This window comes from Schistocerca americana, chromosome X, assembly GCF_021461395.2.
Source record: "Schistocerca americana isolate TAMUIC-IGC-003095 chromosome X, iqSchAmer2.1, whole genome shotgun sequence".
Taxonomy (NCBI): Eukaryota; Metazoa; Arthropoda; class Insecta; order Orthoptera; family Acrididae; genus Schistocerca; species Schistocerca americana.
The window spans coordinates 813,243,438-813,264,411 of NC_060130.1; the positions used below are offsets into that span (position 1 = coordinate 813,243,438).

At 39.2% G+C, this 20,974-nt stretch overlaps 1 protein-coding gene across 1 annotated transcript in view; it reads left to right on the plus strand.

Moving 5' to 3' along the window:
* Positions 1–20,974, plus strand: part of LOC124555004 (DNA mismatch repair protein Msh2) — a 216,584-nt gene that overhangs the window by 9,525 nt on the left and 186,085 nt on the right. Inside the window, exon 2 of the mRNA XM_047128747.1 lies at positions 5,341–5,390. Within this exon, the coding sequence (XP_046984703.1) occupies positions 5,341–5,390 (50 nt within the window). The remainder of the gene's footprint in view (positions 1–5,340; positions 5,391–20,974) is intronic.

The following is a 20,974-nucleotide window of genomic DNA, read 5'->3' on the forward strand; positions in this document are numbered from 1 at the left end:
AAATACATTCAATAATAATTTTTTTATCAATAATTGTTCTTCAATAATATTCAGAGATTTGACATAGATTAGAGAGAGAGAGTGAGAGTTTCCTTTCGTTCTTACAAGGAAGGACAACTCCTCATCGCACTCCAGCCACACAGATTTAGTTGTAAGATGGCCCAGTAGATAGCCTGTCAAAAATTGAACACAGATCAAGCATGAAAACAGGAAGGAGGTGTATTGAACTGTGAAAAGAAAAGCAAAATAGAAACAGTGATCAGTCAAAGATCGACCAAATTTAAAAAGCCACGCTGTTGTTGTTATGTGGTCATAGTGTTGGACTGCAACAGGGGATATCCGTGTTCAAATCTCCCTTGTGTCCCACTTTCTTTTTTTTTCACAAACTTATGAACTGTGTGTCTGGGAATAGATGTCACTGTGTCGTGTTGTGGTGTAATGTCCTTTTGCAGCAGCAAAGTGTAAGGAAGAGACATCAAGACTTATGTACCTCCTATTTGTTCTACACAAGTACCACATGCTGTGACTCTTTAGTTCTGTTTCGGAAGCTTTGACTCTTGAATTCCTTTGTTGTAACATAGTTCACAGAGCATAGGAGATTATCAGAGGCACCTTTGATGTCCACTATTGTAACTACTCCATATTTCTTCAGGGCACTGTCCTCCACAGTTGTAACCCTATGTATTGTATTATCAGTAGATGTACCCTTTCTGAACCCAATCTTGTGCAACCCAAACCATTCCCTGTGCACCTACAAACTTCCACACAGGAGCCTCTCAACACAGTAATTGTGTGGCACAACAAAAAAATTATCTTTCTATATGAGTGTCTTCTCTACATTGCTTGGATCTGTGCTTCACTTGGTCTTCCTCCAAGCTACACGTTTTCGTAATGTTTATGTTTACCCAAAATTTCTCTCTGTTGTTGAGCTTGTCTTTGTTGTGGTTCTCTACTGGACTTTTTCATTGAGATAAAAGTGGATATCAACAAGACTCTCCATATCATCTCATTTTTTGCATTTGATGACTGGGTCAGATCATTCAAATATTTAATGGTATCCTGGGCGAGACCTTGTGAGTGGCAACCCGACAGCCATGCCACCTCTAGTGCTGTGGCCAGCTGTATTAGGTTTCTTGCTTTAGGGTCCATGGCATGAACAGCCTAATCAAGGTGATCCCATAGATTCTTGATTGGGTTTAAATCCATGGAGTTTGGTAGCCAGAGAAGTATGGTAAACTCATACTGGTGTCCTTCGAACCACACACACACATTGTGAGATGTGTAACATGTTGCATTGTCCTGCTTATAAATGCCATCATGCTGAGGAAAAACAAACTGCATGTAGGGGTGGACATGGCCCCCATGGATAGATGTGTACTTTTGTTGATCCTTTGTGTCCTCCAGAATGATGAAATCACCCAGGAAATGCCACAAAAATATTCCCCAGACCATAATGCTTCCTCCTCTGGCTTGGACCTTTTCAACAATTGTTGCAGGGTGTTTGCTTTCAGCCATTTCATGCTACACCCACCTACGATCATCTGTCCGATGCAGCATAAAATGTGATTCATCTCAAAGGCCACATGTCATTACTTGGTTGACATACTGTTGTAAGACTGTCTTGAAAAATCCGTCCTTCATCGCCAATGAACAGCAATTAGCATGGGTACATGAATTAGGTGTCTGCTGTGGAGGCACATACATAAAAACATTCACTGATTGGTTGTTGAGGAGAGACTGTTAGTAGCCCCTTGGTTCATGTGGGTGGTAAATTGTTCAACAGTTGCTTATCTATTTGCCTGTAAACATATCTGCAGCCATTGTTCTTTCGTGTCATATGGCCCACAATAGCCTTGGCGCCGGTTTTAGATAGCACCATTTTTCCATCCATGGTATATTTTAACCATGGCGGCGTAAAAACATTGTTCAAACTTAGTTGTTTCGTAAATGCTTCCACCCTTGGCTCGAAAGCCACCGATGCCATTTTGGACATCAGATAAATCGTTTCGTTTTCACAATCCGACAATGACTGCACTGTTTTCTGCAACCCCTGACACTTTACATACCCTCCACTGCTTGTGCTGCCACCTGCCATTTGAGTGGTTATTGCATGTTGACATCGAAACTGTGTAATAGTCCATGTTAAAGGTATGGTTGGTTCTCCACGTAGTTGGAGACCAGTCCCGACTGGGCATTGGCTGAATACGGGGCACCAGGATGGATGAATAGATGGATGGATGGATGGATCTGTAACTTTAACTTGACCAGTGTCTTCTGAAAATGCTGATGGTTGTTTGACGTAAAACTGGTTTACACACTCTTTGTATCCAATAGTCACCTCAGTATGTGATCTTTAATAGCAATGGATAGTTTTTATTATTTGTTCTGCATCATAGATGACTATTTTTTTATACCGTAGTTGAAGCTATGGGCATGGCAATTTTCTGGAGTATACCTTGTTTCACCACCCGGCTGTATCTCATTATGGTCAGAATCGTGCACCAAATTTGAGAGCTAGATTGTCAATGATAGCTGACACACAGGTTGATAGCTAGATTGTATGTGATAGCTGACAAACAGCAGTTTTTTTGCCTGTGATTCCTGAGTGAATAGTGCCCCAATTTACAGCTAACATTCAAATTTCTGGAATAATATTAAGATAATTCCCAGGCTGTAACAGTCATTGAGCCCAGAGGTCTTGCTGTATTCAACTGCCATTATCTTCTCTGAAATTTTACATTTACATGTCTTGATATAGGCAGTTTTTCTTTCAGTAGGGTAACCAATAACTAGCAATAATTGCTCAAGATGTTGAATTTGATTGATGAAAGGAGAACATATAAAAATTAAGCAGGCAAAATGGAATACAGAGATGAGATTGACACAGTGAAGTACGACAAAGCAGGAATGGCTAGATGAGAAATGCAAGGATCTAGAAACATTTGTAACTAGATGCCGTCTGTAGGAAAATTACAGAGACCTTTGGAGAAAAGGGAAGCAACTGTATGAATATCAAGAGCTCAGATGGCAAATGAGTACTGAACAAAGAACATAAAGTTGAAAGGTGGAAGGAAATATATAGAAGGGCTCTACAAGGGAAAAGAATTTGAAGGTAATATTGTAGAAAGGGAAGAGGAAGTAAATGGAGATGATTTGGGAGATTGATATTGTGAGAAGAACTGACAGAACACTGAAAGACCTAGTTCAAAACAAAAACTGGAGTAGACAATATTCCAGCAGAACTATTGAAATCCTTGAAAGAACATACCATGACAAAACTATTCCACTTGGTATTCATGATACAGGCAAAATACCATCAAACTTCTTCAAGAATAATGCTGTAATTTGAAGGAAGACGGGTGTTGAAAAGTGTGAACATTACCACGGTATCGGCCTGGTAAGGTATGGTTGCAAAATATTGACATGGATTATTTACAGAAGAACGGAAAAACTGGTGGAAACCAACCTCGGGGGAAGATAAGTTTGGGTTCCAGAGAAGTGAGGAACTATAGCATTTGTAGATTTAGAGATAGCTTTTGACAATATTCACTGTAGTACTCTCTTTGAAATTTTAAAGGCAGCATTATAAAATACAAGGAGCAATAGGTTTTTTGCCAGTTCTGCAAAACCAGACTGCAGTTATAAGACTCAAAGGACAGGAAAGGGAAGCAGTTATCAAGAAGGGAGTGAGACAGGGTTGTAGCTTATCCCAAATGTTGGTCAATCTGTACACTGAGCAAGGAGAATTTGGAGAGGGAGAAGAAATGAAAACTTTGAAGTTTGCCAGTGACATAGTTCTGTCAGAGATAGCGAAGGACTTGGAATAGCAGCTGAATGGAGTGAGTAGTTTCCAGAATGAACTTTCACTCAGCAGCAGATTTTGTGCCAATGTGAAACTTCCTTGCCAATTAAAACTGTGTGCCAGACCAGGACTTGAACCTAGGACATTTACCTTTTGCAGGCAAATGCTTTACATACAGAGCTACCTGTGTATGACTCGTGGCCTGTTCTTACAGCTTCACTTCTGCCAGTACCTCATCTCCTACCTTCCAAACTTCACAGACTAGCCCTTCCAAACTTTACAGACTAGCCCTCCTGCAAGTGTCTTGAAAGAGGTCATAAGATTGACATTGCAAAAGTAAACAAGCACAATGGAACTTAGTTGTATTGAATTGGGTGATGCTGAAAAAATTATATTAGGAAATGAGACACTGAAGATAATAGACAAGTTTTGTTGCTTACATAGCAAAAGTAACCGGTGCTGGTTGAAGTATAGAGAATATAAAATGCAGACTGTCTGTAGCACAAAAATATTTCTGAGAAAGAGAAATTTGCTAACATCTAATATAAATTTAAGGACTTAGAAGAATTTTCTTGTGGTATTTGTATGGAGTGTTGTCCTATATGATGGAAGGGAAACATGGATGACAAGATGAGGATAGATGCTGCTGTAGTGCTGCAGAAAAGTATTGTAGATTTGTTAGCTAGAGGTAATAATTGAGGAGCTATTGAATCATATTGATGAAAAATAAATTTATGGGGCAATGTGACTAAATGTCTGGTTAATGGGACACATCCTGAGGCACGAACCAATTACCATTTTGCTAATGGAGGGATGTCTGGGTGTAAAAGTAGTAGAGGGAGACCAAAGGATTACTAGGATCACTACAGTAAGGAGCTTCAGATGGCTGTAGGCTGCAGATATGAAGAGGCTAGCGCAGCACAGAGAGCAGTCTTTAGATTGTGTAGACCACGACGACATCACGTTTTATTACGTGTAGGTTCAAAGAATGAGTGGTTAGTTTATTTCAGTCTGTTAATGACTCCACATGAGATGAAAACTTCACATTATCATCTCCCCCCCCCCCCCCCCCCCCCACTCACACTCTTATCACTGTCATGCAGATGAACACATACTTACATTGGTAACACAATAAACCAGAAGAATTTTTAAATATCATGTAAGCTGAGACTGTGTTACACACCTCTTCATGGTAGGGCAGTGCCTTGTGATGTGTGGCATTCATTCATTCATTCATTCATTCATTCATTCCTTCCTTCGTATCCTAGGACTGCCAGGTTGTGTGTGTGGTACATTGTTTACAGTATTCTGCATTTTAATGCTTTAATTTTGTGAGAATGTTCGGATCACACTTTATGATTGTGATATAAGCAATTGTTTTCTGTTGTGTTAAATTTACTCTAACCCTACATGTTAGAATGTTATGTAAGGCTTTCTTGATATACATATTCATTTGTTTTAATTTATTGGCCTGCACTGTTCTGTTTAGGTGTGTGTGTTTTATTTCTTTAAAATTTTTCATTATTGTTTGGTTTCAGGTGACAATGAAACGGAGAAGTTCATTCAATTTTATACTTCTTTACCTGAGGTAAGCAAGTTGATGTATGTACTTGCCATCCAGTAATGACACACTTTTTTGTGCAGTTGTGTCTGATCAAATACTTTTAAAAATTTGATAACTTCTTGAAATTTGTCTACTGGAATTTAATAAGTGTTTTTCGTACTGTTATTGTACTTATCACCATATAAGAAACATTCTAGCTCGTGTCACTTCATTTATTTGTCGTACATATTGTAAGTTCAGAAACAACTCAGTAATTACATGGTGTTATTGAGTGACAATATGCTGAATGTCAACTTATTGATTTCTCTCTTCCCAAGATTTGCAGAGATTCTAAGTGCAAATGTTCCTGAACTAAGCTGCTTTAGAGAGGTTCCCCCCTCCCCAGTTCTCATCAATATGGACATCTAAGAATTTTAAAGTTTCCACCATACTTATTATTTCCTTTCCATGTGGTACACTTATCATTGGTGTAGTATCCCTAGATGTGCAGAACTGAATATATTGTGTCTTTTAAAAATTGAGGGTGAAACCATTCGCAGAAAACCTGTCAATGATACTTTTAAGAACATTGTTTACCATTTCTTCTGCTTCTGTATGTATCCTTGGCTTGATTACAATACTAGTGTCATTTGCATAAAGAACTAATTCTGCTTGTTTTATACTAGACAGAACATTGTTTACATATATGAGGAACAGTAGTGGACCTAACATTGAAACCTGGGGAACCACATACGTGATTTCTCCCCAGTCATAACTACGATCCTGGATACTAAGAATTACTAAGTACAACTTCCTGCATTCTTTTTGTTAGATATGACATTAACCATAGGTTGCCTATACCATCAATCCCCTAAAACGTCAATCTATCTATGATAATACTGTTGATTCACACAGTCAGTGACTTAGAGAGATTGCAGAAAATACCAACTGGTACTATTTTATTATTTAATTCTTGTAAAATCTGGCGAGTAAACACGTGAATAGCATCCTCTGTGGAGCAATCCTTCTGAAACCTGAACAGTGATTTACTAATGATATTATTGTTCCTAAGGTGAGATACTACTCTAGAATACATTACATTCTCAGAAATTTTGGAGACTTTCAGCAGTGAAATACATCAGTACTTACTGACATCTCTCTTATCACCTTTGTTGAAGAGGGGTTTAATGACAACATGTTTCAGTCTCTCATAAAAATGCCTTGAGTTAGTGATGCGTTAGACAATACTGGGCGTATTACATAACTCCTCCCTTTTCTATGTTATTTCTGCATGAGTAAACTGCAGTAGTGTAATCTGTTATATGTAACTTATCTAACCCTGTGGTTATGTGGTGCTCAGACAGGCACAGGATGTCTATCTTTTCAGAGTGCTCTAAATTTTCCAGACAGACAAGAAGCTCTTCTATTTTACTACTCAGTCCTTTTGTATTTTGATGAAATAAGTTAACCTTACTTTTCTGTGCATTATTAAACATTTTGTGGGGCTCTTCTGTTATTTTCACTTCTTCCAAAACAAGTGCCTGAATCCTGATTCTAACATAAAAAAAGGTGCCCCTATGACACCAGTAACTGCAGGGATCTTGCTATGTGTGATGGTACCCCCTCCCCCCCCCCCCCTCCCCCTATATTATCTGCAAGAAGCTCAGCCAACTGAGCTGTAAAATTTGTTGTTTGCTGGATGTGTAAATGATGTAAGTTGGTTTAGGTGATTTTTCTAAACCACTGTACGGATACAACAAGGATTGTCAGATTGTCATTAACTTTCATCTCACGAAGGAAAAGGGTGTACTGATGCATGTGTGAATGACAAAAAGAGAGGAATATTGTTGAAAGAGTGGATAGCTTGAGGGAAGGGTGCAGACAAGAGTTCAGGCTTTGAAGTCCATTCTAATTTACCAGTTACTGTGTGTCAGTGAGTCAAGCATTAGGGTCCGGGCGTCAGCTAATTGCTGCTGTCTCTTGGGCTCGGCGTGCTACTTTGTACAAAATTTGGCCATTGTACTGAAATTGTTTTTAAGGGTGGAAGGAGAGCCGTTGCTCATTACAATTGTTATTCCCTATAGTTGTTGATTGATGTATTAAAATGTAATTGAGATTTATACCAGCCAGAGGAACACACAGTTGGAATCTGTGAATTGTCCTGCAGCTGTTGTCTATATCAAAGAACCATCTTCCCCCTCAGTAATAGTTACGGACAATGCCCCATACCATTTGACTAATCTCGATAAGGCACCTACAGTAACTTCCAGGAAAAAGACAACATCAATTGGTTAGAACAACATACCAAATGATTGTGCCAAGGTTGAATTACTGGATCTTGTGGCCCACAATAAACTACCTTTACCTGTATGTTTTGATAAATTGGCAAAAATATAGCCCAACAGTCCTCAGACTGCCAACATATCACTGCCATTTCAATTCCATTGTACTTGTATGGAGTCAAATTAAAGGTTATGTGGCAAAGAACAACAAAAAGTATACACTTTGCAGAAGTGGAAAGGTTGACAGAGGATGCTGTAAACCAAACTTCATTATCAGATTGGTATAATGCTGTATGACACACGAAGTCAGTAATAAGAAAAGCATGGGAGAATGCATGTGTAATGTAAAATGACACAGATGAGGTTGTTATTTCAATGAAAACTGACAACAGTTGTAGTGACCACAAAGGTGATAGTGAAAGTGATTCGTATTTAAGTGGTATGCATCTGTTAGTGGTGTACTGTATCACCAAAAATACGATTGTGCCTACCTTGTGATATATGTGTGACAGAACATTCATCTCATTGCTGTTATTCATCTATAACGTGTGATTGTGGTATCTTTCGCTTCGCTGCACTTCAGCTGCAGCAGCAGCAGCCCCCAACACTGCCCTCCCCATTACCTATAAAGATTTTGGCAACAATCGGTAAGTAGACGATTTGTTTCTTTTTTGGTGCACGTGCAACTGTCTATCGCATGAGCATATGGCATGCTTCATATAAGCCAGCAACTCTGCTCGCCACCACTGCCATCTGTCAATTACAAAGTAATTTTACTTCGAGTGTAATGTTACACACAGTTTTATTTCGTGGATCTGGCATGTATCAAACTGCTTGAATTTTTATCCTTTTTGACATGTTCCAAGAAATTCTGCTAGTGAAATGTCAATTCTGCCATTTCTCTCTTTAATATACAGTCCTGTAGCATTAATTAGAATATTTTCAAAAGATTGATAAAACTATAAAGGTGCAGTTTTAATACACTGTTCGGGCTTTGTGGTTTATAAAAATTATTCATTTCAAAAGAAGCATTTAATCAACTTTAAAACACATCTGCGATCATTATATGAATTAGAAGTTGTTTTACATTATGTGCTGCTGTAAACTGTGCACGGTCTTTTCACTATTAATTCAAAATGTGTAAGATCTAGGGAAAACACATAAAATGGTTAAAACTTTGATTCAAATTTTTTTGGTGGAAGATATTTTTGTGTGGTCGAGACATTGTAACAGTGGTCTAGTAATTAAGGAAAAAGTTATCTTTATATAAGTTTGTTTTTATCACTTCCTGATAATGGTACACATTTTATGTGGATATTCAATACTGGGACCATAGCATCTTCTGCATGTACTGTAGATACATATATGGAGCAGAAATTTTGCATTGTCCAGCTCTGAAATGAACTCGAGGATATAAACCACTGTGACCTCGAGGACAGAAAATAAATGTTTTTGCTAAATTAAAGATTATCTCCTGTTGTGTAGGTCTCGTATACAGTATATTATAGTTAAACTGACCATACGTACATTTCATTTTATGAAATGTAAATACCTTCAGATTAAAGGAGACCACTCGCTGCAAAATAGAAGTGTCAAGTTGTTGACAGATGCATGTGGAAAGAAAACTTACTGAGAAACACACACACAATGTTGCTGGATTAAAGGACGTAGTGTGAATGTTAATGAAGATTGTTCACGATTTGATTTTGCGCTACTAACCATGTGATTGATGTCTACGATTTGTGGAGTGAATAATTGTGTATTGTGTAATAAATTGAAGGATAGCCCCCAGATGAGAGTTCTGATGAACAGTTGCAGAAAGTTTTTAATTACGCAACTAGCAGTAGTTTATTTAAATACTTATATACTAGTTATAAAATGACCTTGTTTTCTTGTATGTGCAGTTCATTCAGTGACTTTTTGTTGCTATATCAACACTGTGCACCGGAAGCAATTTTTACATTCCTCAAAAGCCTTCTGAAAGATTTAAACTCTGTCAGGCAGTGACTTTGATGTGGGTTTGGGTGCATGCCGCTGACAGAGATAACGGAGCATGACACACGAGCTATTTTAACAGCTTCAGCTCAGCCTATACTTTGCCCACACTCTGCTACAGAGTGAGAGCTTGATTCAGGAATTCTTACATTATTTAAATGGCACTGTGGCACATGTGCCTGAGCCTAGCTCGAGCTGCGACGTTGTTTTTGAAGGACAAGTCTGTATATGATTCGGGGCACAAGTATTGTGAGAAGTAGTTATTAATAGAAAACTGGACTGGAAAGACGCACAGTGCCATAACTGCCATCCGTGTCAGTGCCGGAAAACTGCTTGGAGAGAAGTAGAAAGGTTTGTGGGTAGAATGAAAGTTCTTTGGCTGGGTTATTATCTCCTGCACACAGTGCTGGAATAATGCTTCTAGGTTAAATAATTTTAGAGATGGCATAGCTGCTATCAGGCAATTGTTTTCTGGATGAGTCTTACACTTTGTAGTGGAGCATATGTCCAGAATGATTTAAGGTGGAGCACGAACTAGCTGTACAGGATGGTAGAGACAAGACTGAGATTTTATTGGAGAATCTTAAGGAAGTGTTAATTCTCCCTCAAAGGAAATCACTTACAAAAGGGTCATTTGACAAGTTCAAAGAGACTCTGCATGATTGTTTAGTCTGCTGGAGAGGTCAACAAACAGAATGCTTAACAAACTACTGTTAGAGACAATGAGTATTGCAGAGAGCCTTACACTCAAAATTTCAAGAGATCATATTCCAGTTAAAGTCAAGATTGAATTTCTGCTTACGTAAATCTCATTTCTTCTTCTTTTTCCTGGCCTTCGTACTGTATCGTCATGAGTTTGACATGTTAATTATTGGATTTGGCAATATTTGTGGTAGATGGTAGCCTGTTCGTTTGCCCATCCCACTGCCACATGCCACTCTCCCCTCCCCCACCTTCACCCTTTTCCCCAGTGATAGAATTTGTTTACTCCAACTGTCTGCATCTAGTGTTAGCCCTCATAAATCTGTGTGAACATTATTTCGAAATGGTTTTTTAATTGAGTAACTGATACAGACATTGGTATCAATCCAGTATTCACCTAGTTGGATGTGGGGAAACTGCCCAAAAACCACATCCAGGCTGGCAGCCACACTGACCTTAATTATTAATCCACTAAACAGATTTGATCTGGGGCCAGCATGTATTCCCAAATCCCAAAAGCGGAGTACTAACCCATGTGGCTATCTGGGCAGGTAACTTACGTGCATTGACCATTCTGTTTAAATTGGAGAAAATTGAGCTTGTGAAAAGAGATAAGTGAAAACTTGTTTTCCCATGTCCCATCCACAAATGGAACAAATTGGAGGAAATTGGTTGTGTTGTACTACGTATCCATTGCCAAACATTATATGTTCGCTAGTGAAGTACAGTTACAGATGTAGATACCGTAGAACTGCTTACTCTTATTAGAGAAACATGCCTGAATTTTAAAATGACTGAAGAGATTCTAATAGTACAATAATAGATAAACCTTACAACCTGTCCTTTTTTCCTCCTAAGGTAAGTCTTTCCGCTCCCGGGATTGGAATGACTCCTTACCCTCTCCCTTAAAACCCACATCCTTTCGTCTTTCCCTCTCCTTCCCTCTTTCCTGATGAGGCAACAGTTTGTTGCGAAAGCTTGAATTTCGTGTGTATGTTTGTGTTTATTTGTGTGTCTATCAACCAGCACTTTCGTTCGGTAAGTCTCATCATCTGTGTTTTTACTAATTTGTTTGCATCATATGGTGGACAAAAGGTTGATGCCTTGACACAAAAATGTTTTGATGTTTTCTTTCATGTCTTAAAAATAACAATTTGAAGAAGTATGCTGTGTTAGAGTATAATATATAATGATCCAAGAGTTTTATCAGGGGTGTTCTTGCTTGTGGCCAAGCTGGAACTTTGTTACACACATTTGTTAACAATGCTTTATGTAATGCTACAACTGGTGCAAATTGCTTTTAACTGGCTGTTGCTCCCTCCTATAACTAAGTATATTACAGGATAACATTATTATTGAGGCACAGGATGACATTTTGTGTGTTTGTTGAAGTAGGGTTGTGTTTATAGTCTCCAGCTTATGAAAATTGCAACACCCTACGGAAAAAAAAGCATAAAATCTATATACGAGGGTTGTAAATTTAATAGTGGCAACTATTTATTTACAGCTCATACAAAATAGATACGTGTTTCAAAGTAGTCACCAGCATTGTGTATAACCCGTTGCCAGCAATGTGGAATTCGTAGGATACTCTTAGCAGTGCCAATTGTGTTGACAGTTCGAGCGGCGCGGTCTATTGCCTGACGAATTTGCGGTAGTTCTGAAGAGAATGCCATGAAGTGTTTCCTTCAGTTTAGAAATAGAGTTGAAATTACAGTGGCTCAAGTCAGGGGAGTGCAGTAGGTGGTATAGCACTCAGCAGCCCCATCAGTCAAACAAATCAGTAACAGCTTGCACTGTACTGGCTCGAGCATTGTCCTGCAAAATGATTGTCAGGTCCTGCAGAAAGTCATCACTTCTGTCTCTATGCTGTTCATTTGTGGAACACAACCTACGACCAGCTTAGATACAGAAGTGATGACACTTTCTGCAGGACCTGACCATCATTTTGCAGGACAATGCTCAAGCATGTACAGTGCAAGCTGTTACTGATTTGTTTGACTGATGGGGCTGCTAAGTGCTATACCACTTACTGCACTCCCCTGACTTAAGGCCTCACGAGTTCAACTTGTTTCTAAACAGAAGGAAACACTTCATGGCATTTGCTTCAGAACTGCTACAAATTCGTCAGGCAGTAGGCCGCGCCACTCAAACTGTCACCACAACTGGCACTGCTAACAGTGGTACATTGTGTGTCATAAGGACTGGGGACCTTGGCTGAACCACCCAGATCACAAGAGAAAAACCTCTCAGTCTCAAGATGTACTACATACTGGTGAGATGTGTGGCTGTTGAAGAGGGACAGTTATTAGCAGGCAACCTTTGAGGGAACCTGCCGCACCTCAGTGGTATATGGCTTACTCAGGGAAGTGGACTTTGTCTGGGTGGACTTCCTTCCCTAGCTGCTTATAGAAACTCCATGAAGCCTAGATCTGACATTTCTGCTCCTCAGCAGTTGGGTGAATTGTTGGGCAGTATTAACATCCAAACTCCTAACAGGCCTCATGTGGTTAGTTCACCTGCGCTATTTCTAAATGTCATTAAAGCATTAACAGTAATGACCCACATTCTTAGGAAGATAATGTCTTTGTTGTGATGAGACATGTGTATAGTTATTTTGGGGAAAAAAAAAAAAAAAAAAAAAAAAGAAGGTCACCCTTCTATATCTATAAAGCCTTGGAGGTACTTGCAGGGCAACTCAAATCTATCAAGAGGCTGGACAACACTACTCTCCTGCTCAGGACTGTAACGGCTCCCCAAGTAAACAAGCTGTTGACTGTCAAGCTGCTTGGCAAATATCCCAACAGTGAGCTGTACACAGAGTTAAATAGTGTTAAAGGAATTGTAACATGCCGGGACATTATGAATACGGGTAGAAACGAACTGCAAGACGAATTGGGAATTGGACAGGTAACTGAAGTCCATAATGTTATGAAAAGGCGTGATGGTGAGCTTCAGAAGTCAGCATCTTTTATCCTAACATTCAGTCTGCCAAAGTTTCCTAGTATTTTGGAACAGGCTTTCTCCACCTTAGGGTTAGACCTTATATTCCCGATCCAGTGTGCTGTTTCGAGTGTCAGTGCTTCAGTCTCATCACTAAGGGTTGTAGTGGTCGGGCTACATGTGGAATATTTGGTGCCACAGCCACAAACTGGGTATTCAATACACTGCCCCACCCATGTGTGTTAGTTGCTCCCAGGCCATTCCAGTTTATAGTAGGGATTCAAGAAATGTCACCCAACATGTCTCATACTGTGACATGAAGAAGGAATTTAAGGTCACTCAGCCACTAAGTCCTGTGAAGTCTTTTGCTTTTGTGTTGAAGCAGCCTGTCCAGAAGATCAGTGTTAGCACTCAGACTATAATGGTTGAGCAGGGCAAATCTACCTGCTACCTGCTGCCAGCCTGCGATGCTGGTACTGCAGCCCAGCATTCCTATCGCTGAAACATTATTAGTTGTTGAAAGTAATGTTGGCCAGGATAGAAAACCCTTGCAGCAGATACTGGAAGAGATGTAGCAGAGTGTTCCTGTTACATCAGTCTTGCCGTTGTCCTCAAAGTCCAAGCTGGGGACGAAGACCAGAAGGCCAAAACAGTCTACTCTGGAACCATCGGACCATGCGTATTCTATCTGATGGTTCTATCTGATGAAGACCATAAAATTGCTGGTACTGATGTTGACTTTTGCCTTAGGGTGCCAGTGAGTCCTTAAAGTGATGCCCCCCTCCTCACCTGTAGTTTCCCCACCATGGCGGAATGCCGGGGAAAGACAGAAGGAACCCTCACCATTCAAATCACTTACACACTTAAGGGGAGCCGGAACGATGAAAATGACAAAATTAATGTTTTTGGTTTTTCATTGTAACATTATTTGGGGTTTTCTGAATAAAACAAATAAAGTTTCACCCTTCTAAGTGAATTCTAAGTGTTTTTTATTGCTGCAAAGTTAACGCGCTGCACAAACGGTTGCAGCGACTTGGTGTGTCACCTCTGACGGCACCGCTCGCTGGCTGCAAGCAGGGCATCTTTGCAGAATTAGACAGTGTTTTGTTTTCCAACGTTGTATGGCTTTATCTCTGTGACAAGTGACTGTTCATAACGGTAAACATAAACACTATACCGTGTGTGTTGACTTGTGGAATTTGCTCTGTGTTGTTTAGCTGTTCAATTTTGCATATTTGACGAATGTTGCTCGTACCTGTTTTACGTGTTTGGTTTGTGGATATCAGTATGCCCTGTTTCAGCAACTGAATGTTTAAGAAAAGGCACAATGAATGGAAGAAGAAATCTTTTGTGGTTTTGAAGGGAGATGCTGCTCAGACTGCTTCACCGACTACTCCAAATGATTGTAATAGAACTTCTTGCAGCAAGAAACTTTGTGGCAGCAAAGAAAAATTTGAAAACTATGAGAGTGACAGTAATTATGTGAATGAAATAATTAACATATCCTTGCTCTCTGACATTTTGAAACATAATGTATTGTGCAAAGAAAGAGAACTGGAATTGAAAATAACTTCACGCATTGGTTTGGCATGTGAAATGTTTTTGAAGTGTAACAAATGTGCTGCAGAAGTTTCATTTTCTAATTCTGGCTGTATTCCTCGTAGTGGTAATAGTGGAAAGAAGGTGTATGATATAAATGTTAGGCTAGTGTATGGCTTGTGTTGCATTGGCAAGGGCAATGCTGCAGGGACAGTCTTATGTGGAATTATGAACTTGCCAAAACCACCAACCAAGTTTGGATTTAAAAATGAATTGGTGGGATCTTCTGCTGAAGATATTGCTCAAGCAACAATGAAGAAAGCAGCTGAAGAAGCTGTGACAGATAATGAGAATTGTAGAGATTTAACTGTTGCTTTAGATGGATCATGGCAATGTAGAGGTCATAAGTCTCTAAATGGAGTTGTGACTGCTACCAGTGGAGACAGTTGCAAAGTAATTGATGTTGCTATTCTCTCAAAACATTGCAGATGTAAGGGCAATACCAAGGACAAATATAGTGAAAGTTGTGAAGGGAATTTTCATGCCACGAGTGGAGCGATGGAAGTAGAGGGACTGAAAGCAATTTTTTTCCAGATCACAGGAGTGGTATATTGTATGATACACTAACTATCTAGGAGATGGTGATTCTAAGGGATATAAAGTTGTAGAGGAACTCAAACCTTGTGGCAATGAAATTCACATTAAAAAACAGGAGTGCATTGGACATATGCAGAAGCGCATGGGGGCGCGCATGCGCAAACTAAAGCAGACATTAGGATCCCAGAAGCTTAGTGATGGTAAGACCCTTGGAGGAAGAGGAAGATTGACAGGTGAAGCAATTGATAGATTGCAGAGGTATTATGGGTATGCAATTAGGCAAAATATAAGAAGCATTGAGCATATGAGGAGAGCAGTATGGGCTTTATTTTTTCATACTGCATCAACAAATAAGCACCCACAACGTGCACTATGCCCTACAGGTGTTGACTCATGGTGTAAGTACCAATCAGGAAAGGAATATGCCCATAAAAACAGTTTGCCAAATGCTGTAATTGATGTAATCAAGCCCATATTCAGAGATTTATCACAGCCAAGTTTATTAGAGCAGTGTTTACATGGGAAAATCCAAAATTGAAATGAAAGTGTAAATAATTTAATTTGGCTTAGGATTCCCAAAAGAGTGTTTGTACAGATAAAAACATTGCATTTTGGAGTGTATGATGCAATGGCAACATACAATGAAGGAAACATTATCAAATGTGATGTGCTGAAACGTTTAGGTTTCCAACTAGGACACAACACCATTTCCACAGTGCGCCTAATTGATGTAGAAAGAGTAAGCGGTGCAGGAAGAAGAGACAAAAGCCTACAACATGCAGCAAAAGGAAAGAGAAGACCAGTGAAAAGGAAACTAACACTGGGAAAAGAAGAGAATGCTGATAATCCATCATATGGGACGGAAATGTATTAAAAAACTTTGGAAGCCATTTCCCGTAACTTTAAAATTTTCATCTTTGAGGAACATTTTCTCAAAAACTGCTAACAGTATATCAATTAAATTTATACACAATATTGTTTACTTGTTTTCCTTCGTTTTTATTACAAATTGTAAAAAAAAATATTGTATAATTCAAGAGTTATAGAAGAAAAAGTGCAAAATTTTAGAGATAAAAAGCATCTGTTTAAAAAAATTGTAAAACAAAAACCAATAAATATTTCATAACATGGCATTATAAATTTGTAGAGAAATATTCACTGAAAATGTAGTCCAAATTTCAGAGTAATATGTTCAATGGTTTTAGAAAAAATGTTCCTTCTATTTGCTAAAATTAACATGGAGGAGTCTGCCGCTCGTGGTCTTGCGGTAGCGTTCTCGCTTCCCACGTGCGGGGTCCCGGGTTCCATTCCCGGCAGGGTCAGGGATTTTCTCTGCCTCGAGATGATTGGGTGTTGTGTGTCCTTCATCACCATTTCATCATCATTGACAAAAGCAAGTCGCCAAAGTGGCATCAACTAAAAAGAACTTGTGATACGGTGGCTGAACTGCCCCGCATGGGGCCTCCCGGCCAACAGTGCCATATGATCATTTCGTTTCAACATGATGGAGATGGATCATTCCGGCTCCGCTTAAGTGGAACTTACTGGGGTTCAGGACTTGTATGGTTGTGTACCGACTCAGGTTCAGCCACTGTGTACATGTCTTCAGGAGTCTCTTCAAATCTTCTGACACGCTTGTGCTGTGTGGATATGTTCTCCACAAAAAGGACGACCTTAGTGAAGAGAGAGCTAATGGAGGAGTGCCCATTTTCTTCATGCTCCCTTGCACACACTACTCAGTGGGGAGTGGTCAGTGACTTGCACAGCAGTAATCCTTACCTGTCTGGATTCACCTGCCATGCATATTATTTCCCAATATAAAACTGCCATGATGGGCACTCAGTAGAGCGAACTGGAAACTTAGCAGCTGCCTTGCTGAGTTTGAACACTGTGTCAGTGTCCAGGAATGGGTGGATCAAAATTACTCAAATGATCCACCACATCCATTCCACAGTTTTGTGGACAACTGAAAAGGTCTCCTGTCCCCCATTGGAGGATGACTGCCATTCTGTAATTGGGACTGCACGGATGGCTCTGCGAAGGTTCCAGTGCCAAACAACTGCAGAGAGCCTCCCCACCTTTCCAGTGGTGAGGGCTTAATGTCACCATATTATTTGTGAGAGCAAGAAGAGATCTTGGCAACAGTTCTCTACTACTCTTAACCATTCCACAAAGAGTACCATTGTGTGGGAGGTATCAGGATGATTTCTGGGACAGGATGGAGGTGTCCAGTGGCTGCTGTACTGAGGAATGGCACTCTCTAAACCAGCCCATGAGACTTTGTCTAGGATGTGGCAGCCTATTTTGCAACTGTTACTGCCCCCGCCAGTCAGGATCCAGCTTTCCAGCACCACAGAGTTGCTGCTGGGAAGGGCAATTGGAACTTATGATCCATCACTGATAAAGAGTACAACTGCCCCTTTTCCATAACATTTTCCATAACTTACATATAAAAGCAGCTTACTGATGCAGAACTAATATGGAAAAGGAGTAGTTACTACATTCATTAAGCCAGAACACATGTGCCAGAATATTCAGACAAGTAGATTTTGTAGTGATCAGCACATAGAAGTGTGTGCTTTTGAATTAATACTGAAAAATAGTGCACTTTTAATTGGTGGCAGTATGTAGATCCCCACTGGGAAATTTTGAAAGGTTTGTGAGGAGTATGGATTTCTTACTGTGCTATCTGTTAGCAGCAAGCTGTTAATAATGTGGTGACTACATTGTAGCTTTTTTAAATGACTCTGATAGGAAAAATGATCTGGGAACCTTATTTGCATGCTACAATTTGGTCTCAGTAATTAACTTTTCATCACGGGTGGATAGAAACAGTAGGACTCAAAATTGATAATGTTTTCCTTGGTGAAGCTTGAAGCAAGAAAGTATTTACAAAAGATCACTTGAGATGAAATTTATAGTGAAACAAATGCTAACATAAAATTTAATCTAGTCCATGATATGAATTTATCATTAATTGAAAATAGCTTTCCGCATAAGCTAATCAGAAAGGACACTAAACTGCTATGTAAAAAAACCATGGACCACTAGGGGATTAAAGACTCTTGTGAAAGGTAAAGGGAAATGTATCTGTAGGCAAGAACAAGCAGAGACCCTGCATTAGTTGCACACTACAAAATCTATTCAAAATTACTAGGAAGGTTACAAAAAAAAAAAAAAAAAAAGGAATAAGCAGTTCTCAGAAATCATTGATTCCAGCAACAGACTTAGGCTATATGGAATGTAGTGAAGTGAGAACCAGGATAACCAACGAGAGACGAAACATCATCACTATTGAACTGAATGGAAAGGCTATAAATGGTGAGTCACAGGTAGCCAATGCATTTAAGAATCATTTCTTAAATACAGTGGAAAGTATAGGAGCAAACAGTCCAAGAGCAAAATAACAGCACTATGTTGAAAGTGTAACTTTCATAAAATGCAGTCAGTTGAATGTGTCACAAAGCTCTCCTCCTGAAATTACGAAAATTTTACATTCTCTCAAAAAGAAAAGCTTATCCGGTTTTGATGGTGTTTCCAATATAGTGCTAAAAATGTGTTCCCACATTGTAAGCCAATCTTACCTGAAATATGAAATGCATCTCTAACTCAAGGCATTTTTCCAGAGAGATGTCCAGTGCCCGATTTATTGTTCTGGCTGAGGAATTCAAACAAGATTTCTTAAACTGTGATGGAACTGATATGCGATGTACTATTTGGATTCAGGAATTTTGTTAGGTGAAAAACACTAGTGAGATCACATCGAACAATATATTTCCAGCTATAAGCATCAAATGAATAATACTTCAAGCAAACAAATCAAGGCAACTTCGATTACAAAATGTGTTTCCACAGAATTCCTCTAAAAGTAAAAATTTGAAGGAATTTAACATTGATTTGTGTGTAGCTCAAACACAAGCAGGACTTCCACTCAAGTGAACCATCCAGCCTTTAAGGGCTTTCTTGAAAAATACACAAAGATGTCAGTGCCCCATGAGAGTACTTTGAGAAAAACTACATGGAGCCTGTTTATGAAGAAACCATACAAAAATAAAGGAGAAAATGTCTGATTGCGATGTGGGAATTATTTTGGGTGAAGCCATAATACAGTGGGACAATATGTTTTGAACATTTTAGTTTTTCCTTTAGCAGGGGAGAAGGTTAAGCCCATATTGTAAAATTTTTAGCTGCAGAAAGCTAATTCCAGTACAGTAATGCAATCAGTTATGGACTTCTACCAGAAACGCTGGCCTTCTGGTATCGAGTTCGAAAAACTACTTCTTGTGGTTATGGACAAGCCTCCCCACATGGTTTCAGCTGGTAACCAATTGAAACCTTTAATTCCTAAGTTGAAGCATGTGGCATGCTTGGTTCATACCCTTCACAGGATTTGTGAATCCATAGCGAATATGACATTGCAAAGCAGTTCATCTCTGCCCTGAACAAGATTCTACTGAAAACTCAAGAGTTGTGTTGTTACCTACAGGGAAACCACTGGCCTGCCCCTTACAAATTTCCTGGTCATTACTCGTAGGGGATCTTGGATGAATGTGCTGCTATATTGTGTGAGAATTTTGACAAAATTAGAGTGTTTGTGCTTTCTTTGGATCCAGCCTATGCAGGTGCAATTTTGAAGGCACAGCAACTTCTGTTACTGGAGAAAGTATATAATTTGCAGAGAGAAGTACGTTGTTTCCATAGTTACAAGTACCTGACTGCAGTTATTAAACTATTGCAAGAACAAGGGCTGGAAAAGGAAAAACAAGGGATATTTTAATTCCATGAGGGAGCAGTTAGATGCCTGTGCCAAAGACAAACTTAAGCCTAGCCTTCAGAAAAATCTAGACATTGAGGAATTCGCTACATCTGAGGAGTTGCTATTCCTACTGAATGCAAGGTTTGCCTCATTGGTTTCTGTGGATGTTGAAAGAATCTTTAATATCTACAAAGACACTCAGTCGAATAATAGAAACAGACTTACCTTTAAAAATGTAGAGATGCTTAATGTCTTATGTACAATGCTTTGTTTTTTTTCCCTTCTTTTGATGAGTGATAATTTGATGTACTTGTTTTTAATTCAGTAAACTAGAAGAGAAGAAAGAGAGATTGTTTAATTAGTTGAATAAACCAGCACCTTTTGCCCCTTTTTTTTACCTTATTTAAAAATCTTTTCCCATCCTTGTTTCATCAGAAATTTGCACCTAAAAATCCTTACACTGGTTATGATCATACCTGGAACAATAAAAATTCACATCAATTTTTGTCTTACATAATGTTTAGGCAAATTTTTGTGAACAGGATGTGGAGGCAACCTAAAGAAATCTGATTTAAAAATGACCTGTGGATGGGGCAGAAAGATTCACAATAAGGGGCTTTTGGCAGGAAGAATTGAGAAAATTTGCACATCTGAAAAGGTCATGTAAGTTTGAAATGAGTAAAGGGGAACAGCTGGGACAGAATTTGGAAAACTGAACTTTGTCGCAAATGGGATTGGACACTAAGTAAGGAAAGAAATAGGACCAAGAGATGGAATAGTTATAGGCAGCCTGATGATAGGAAGAAGTAAGTACA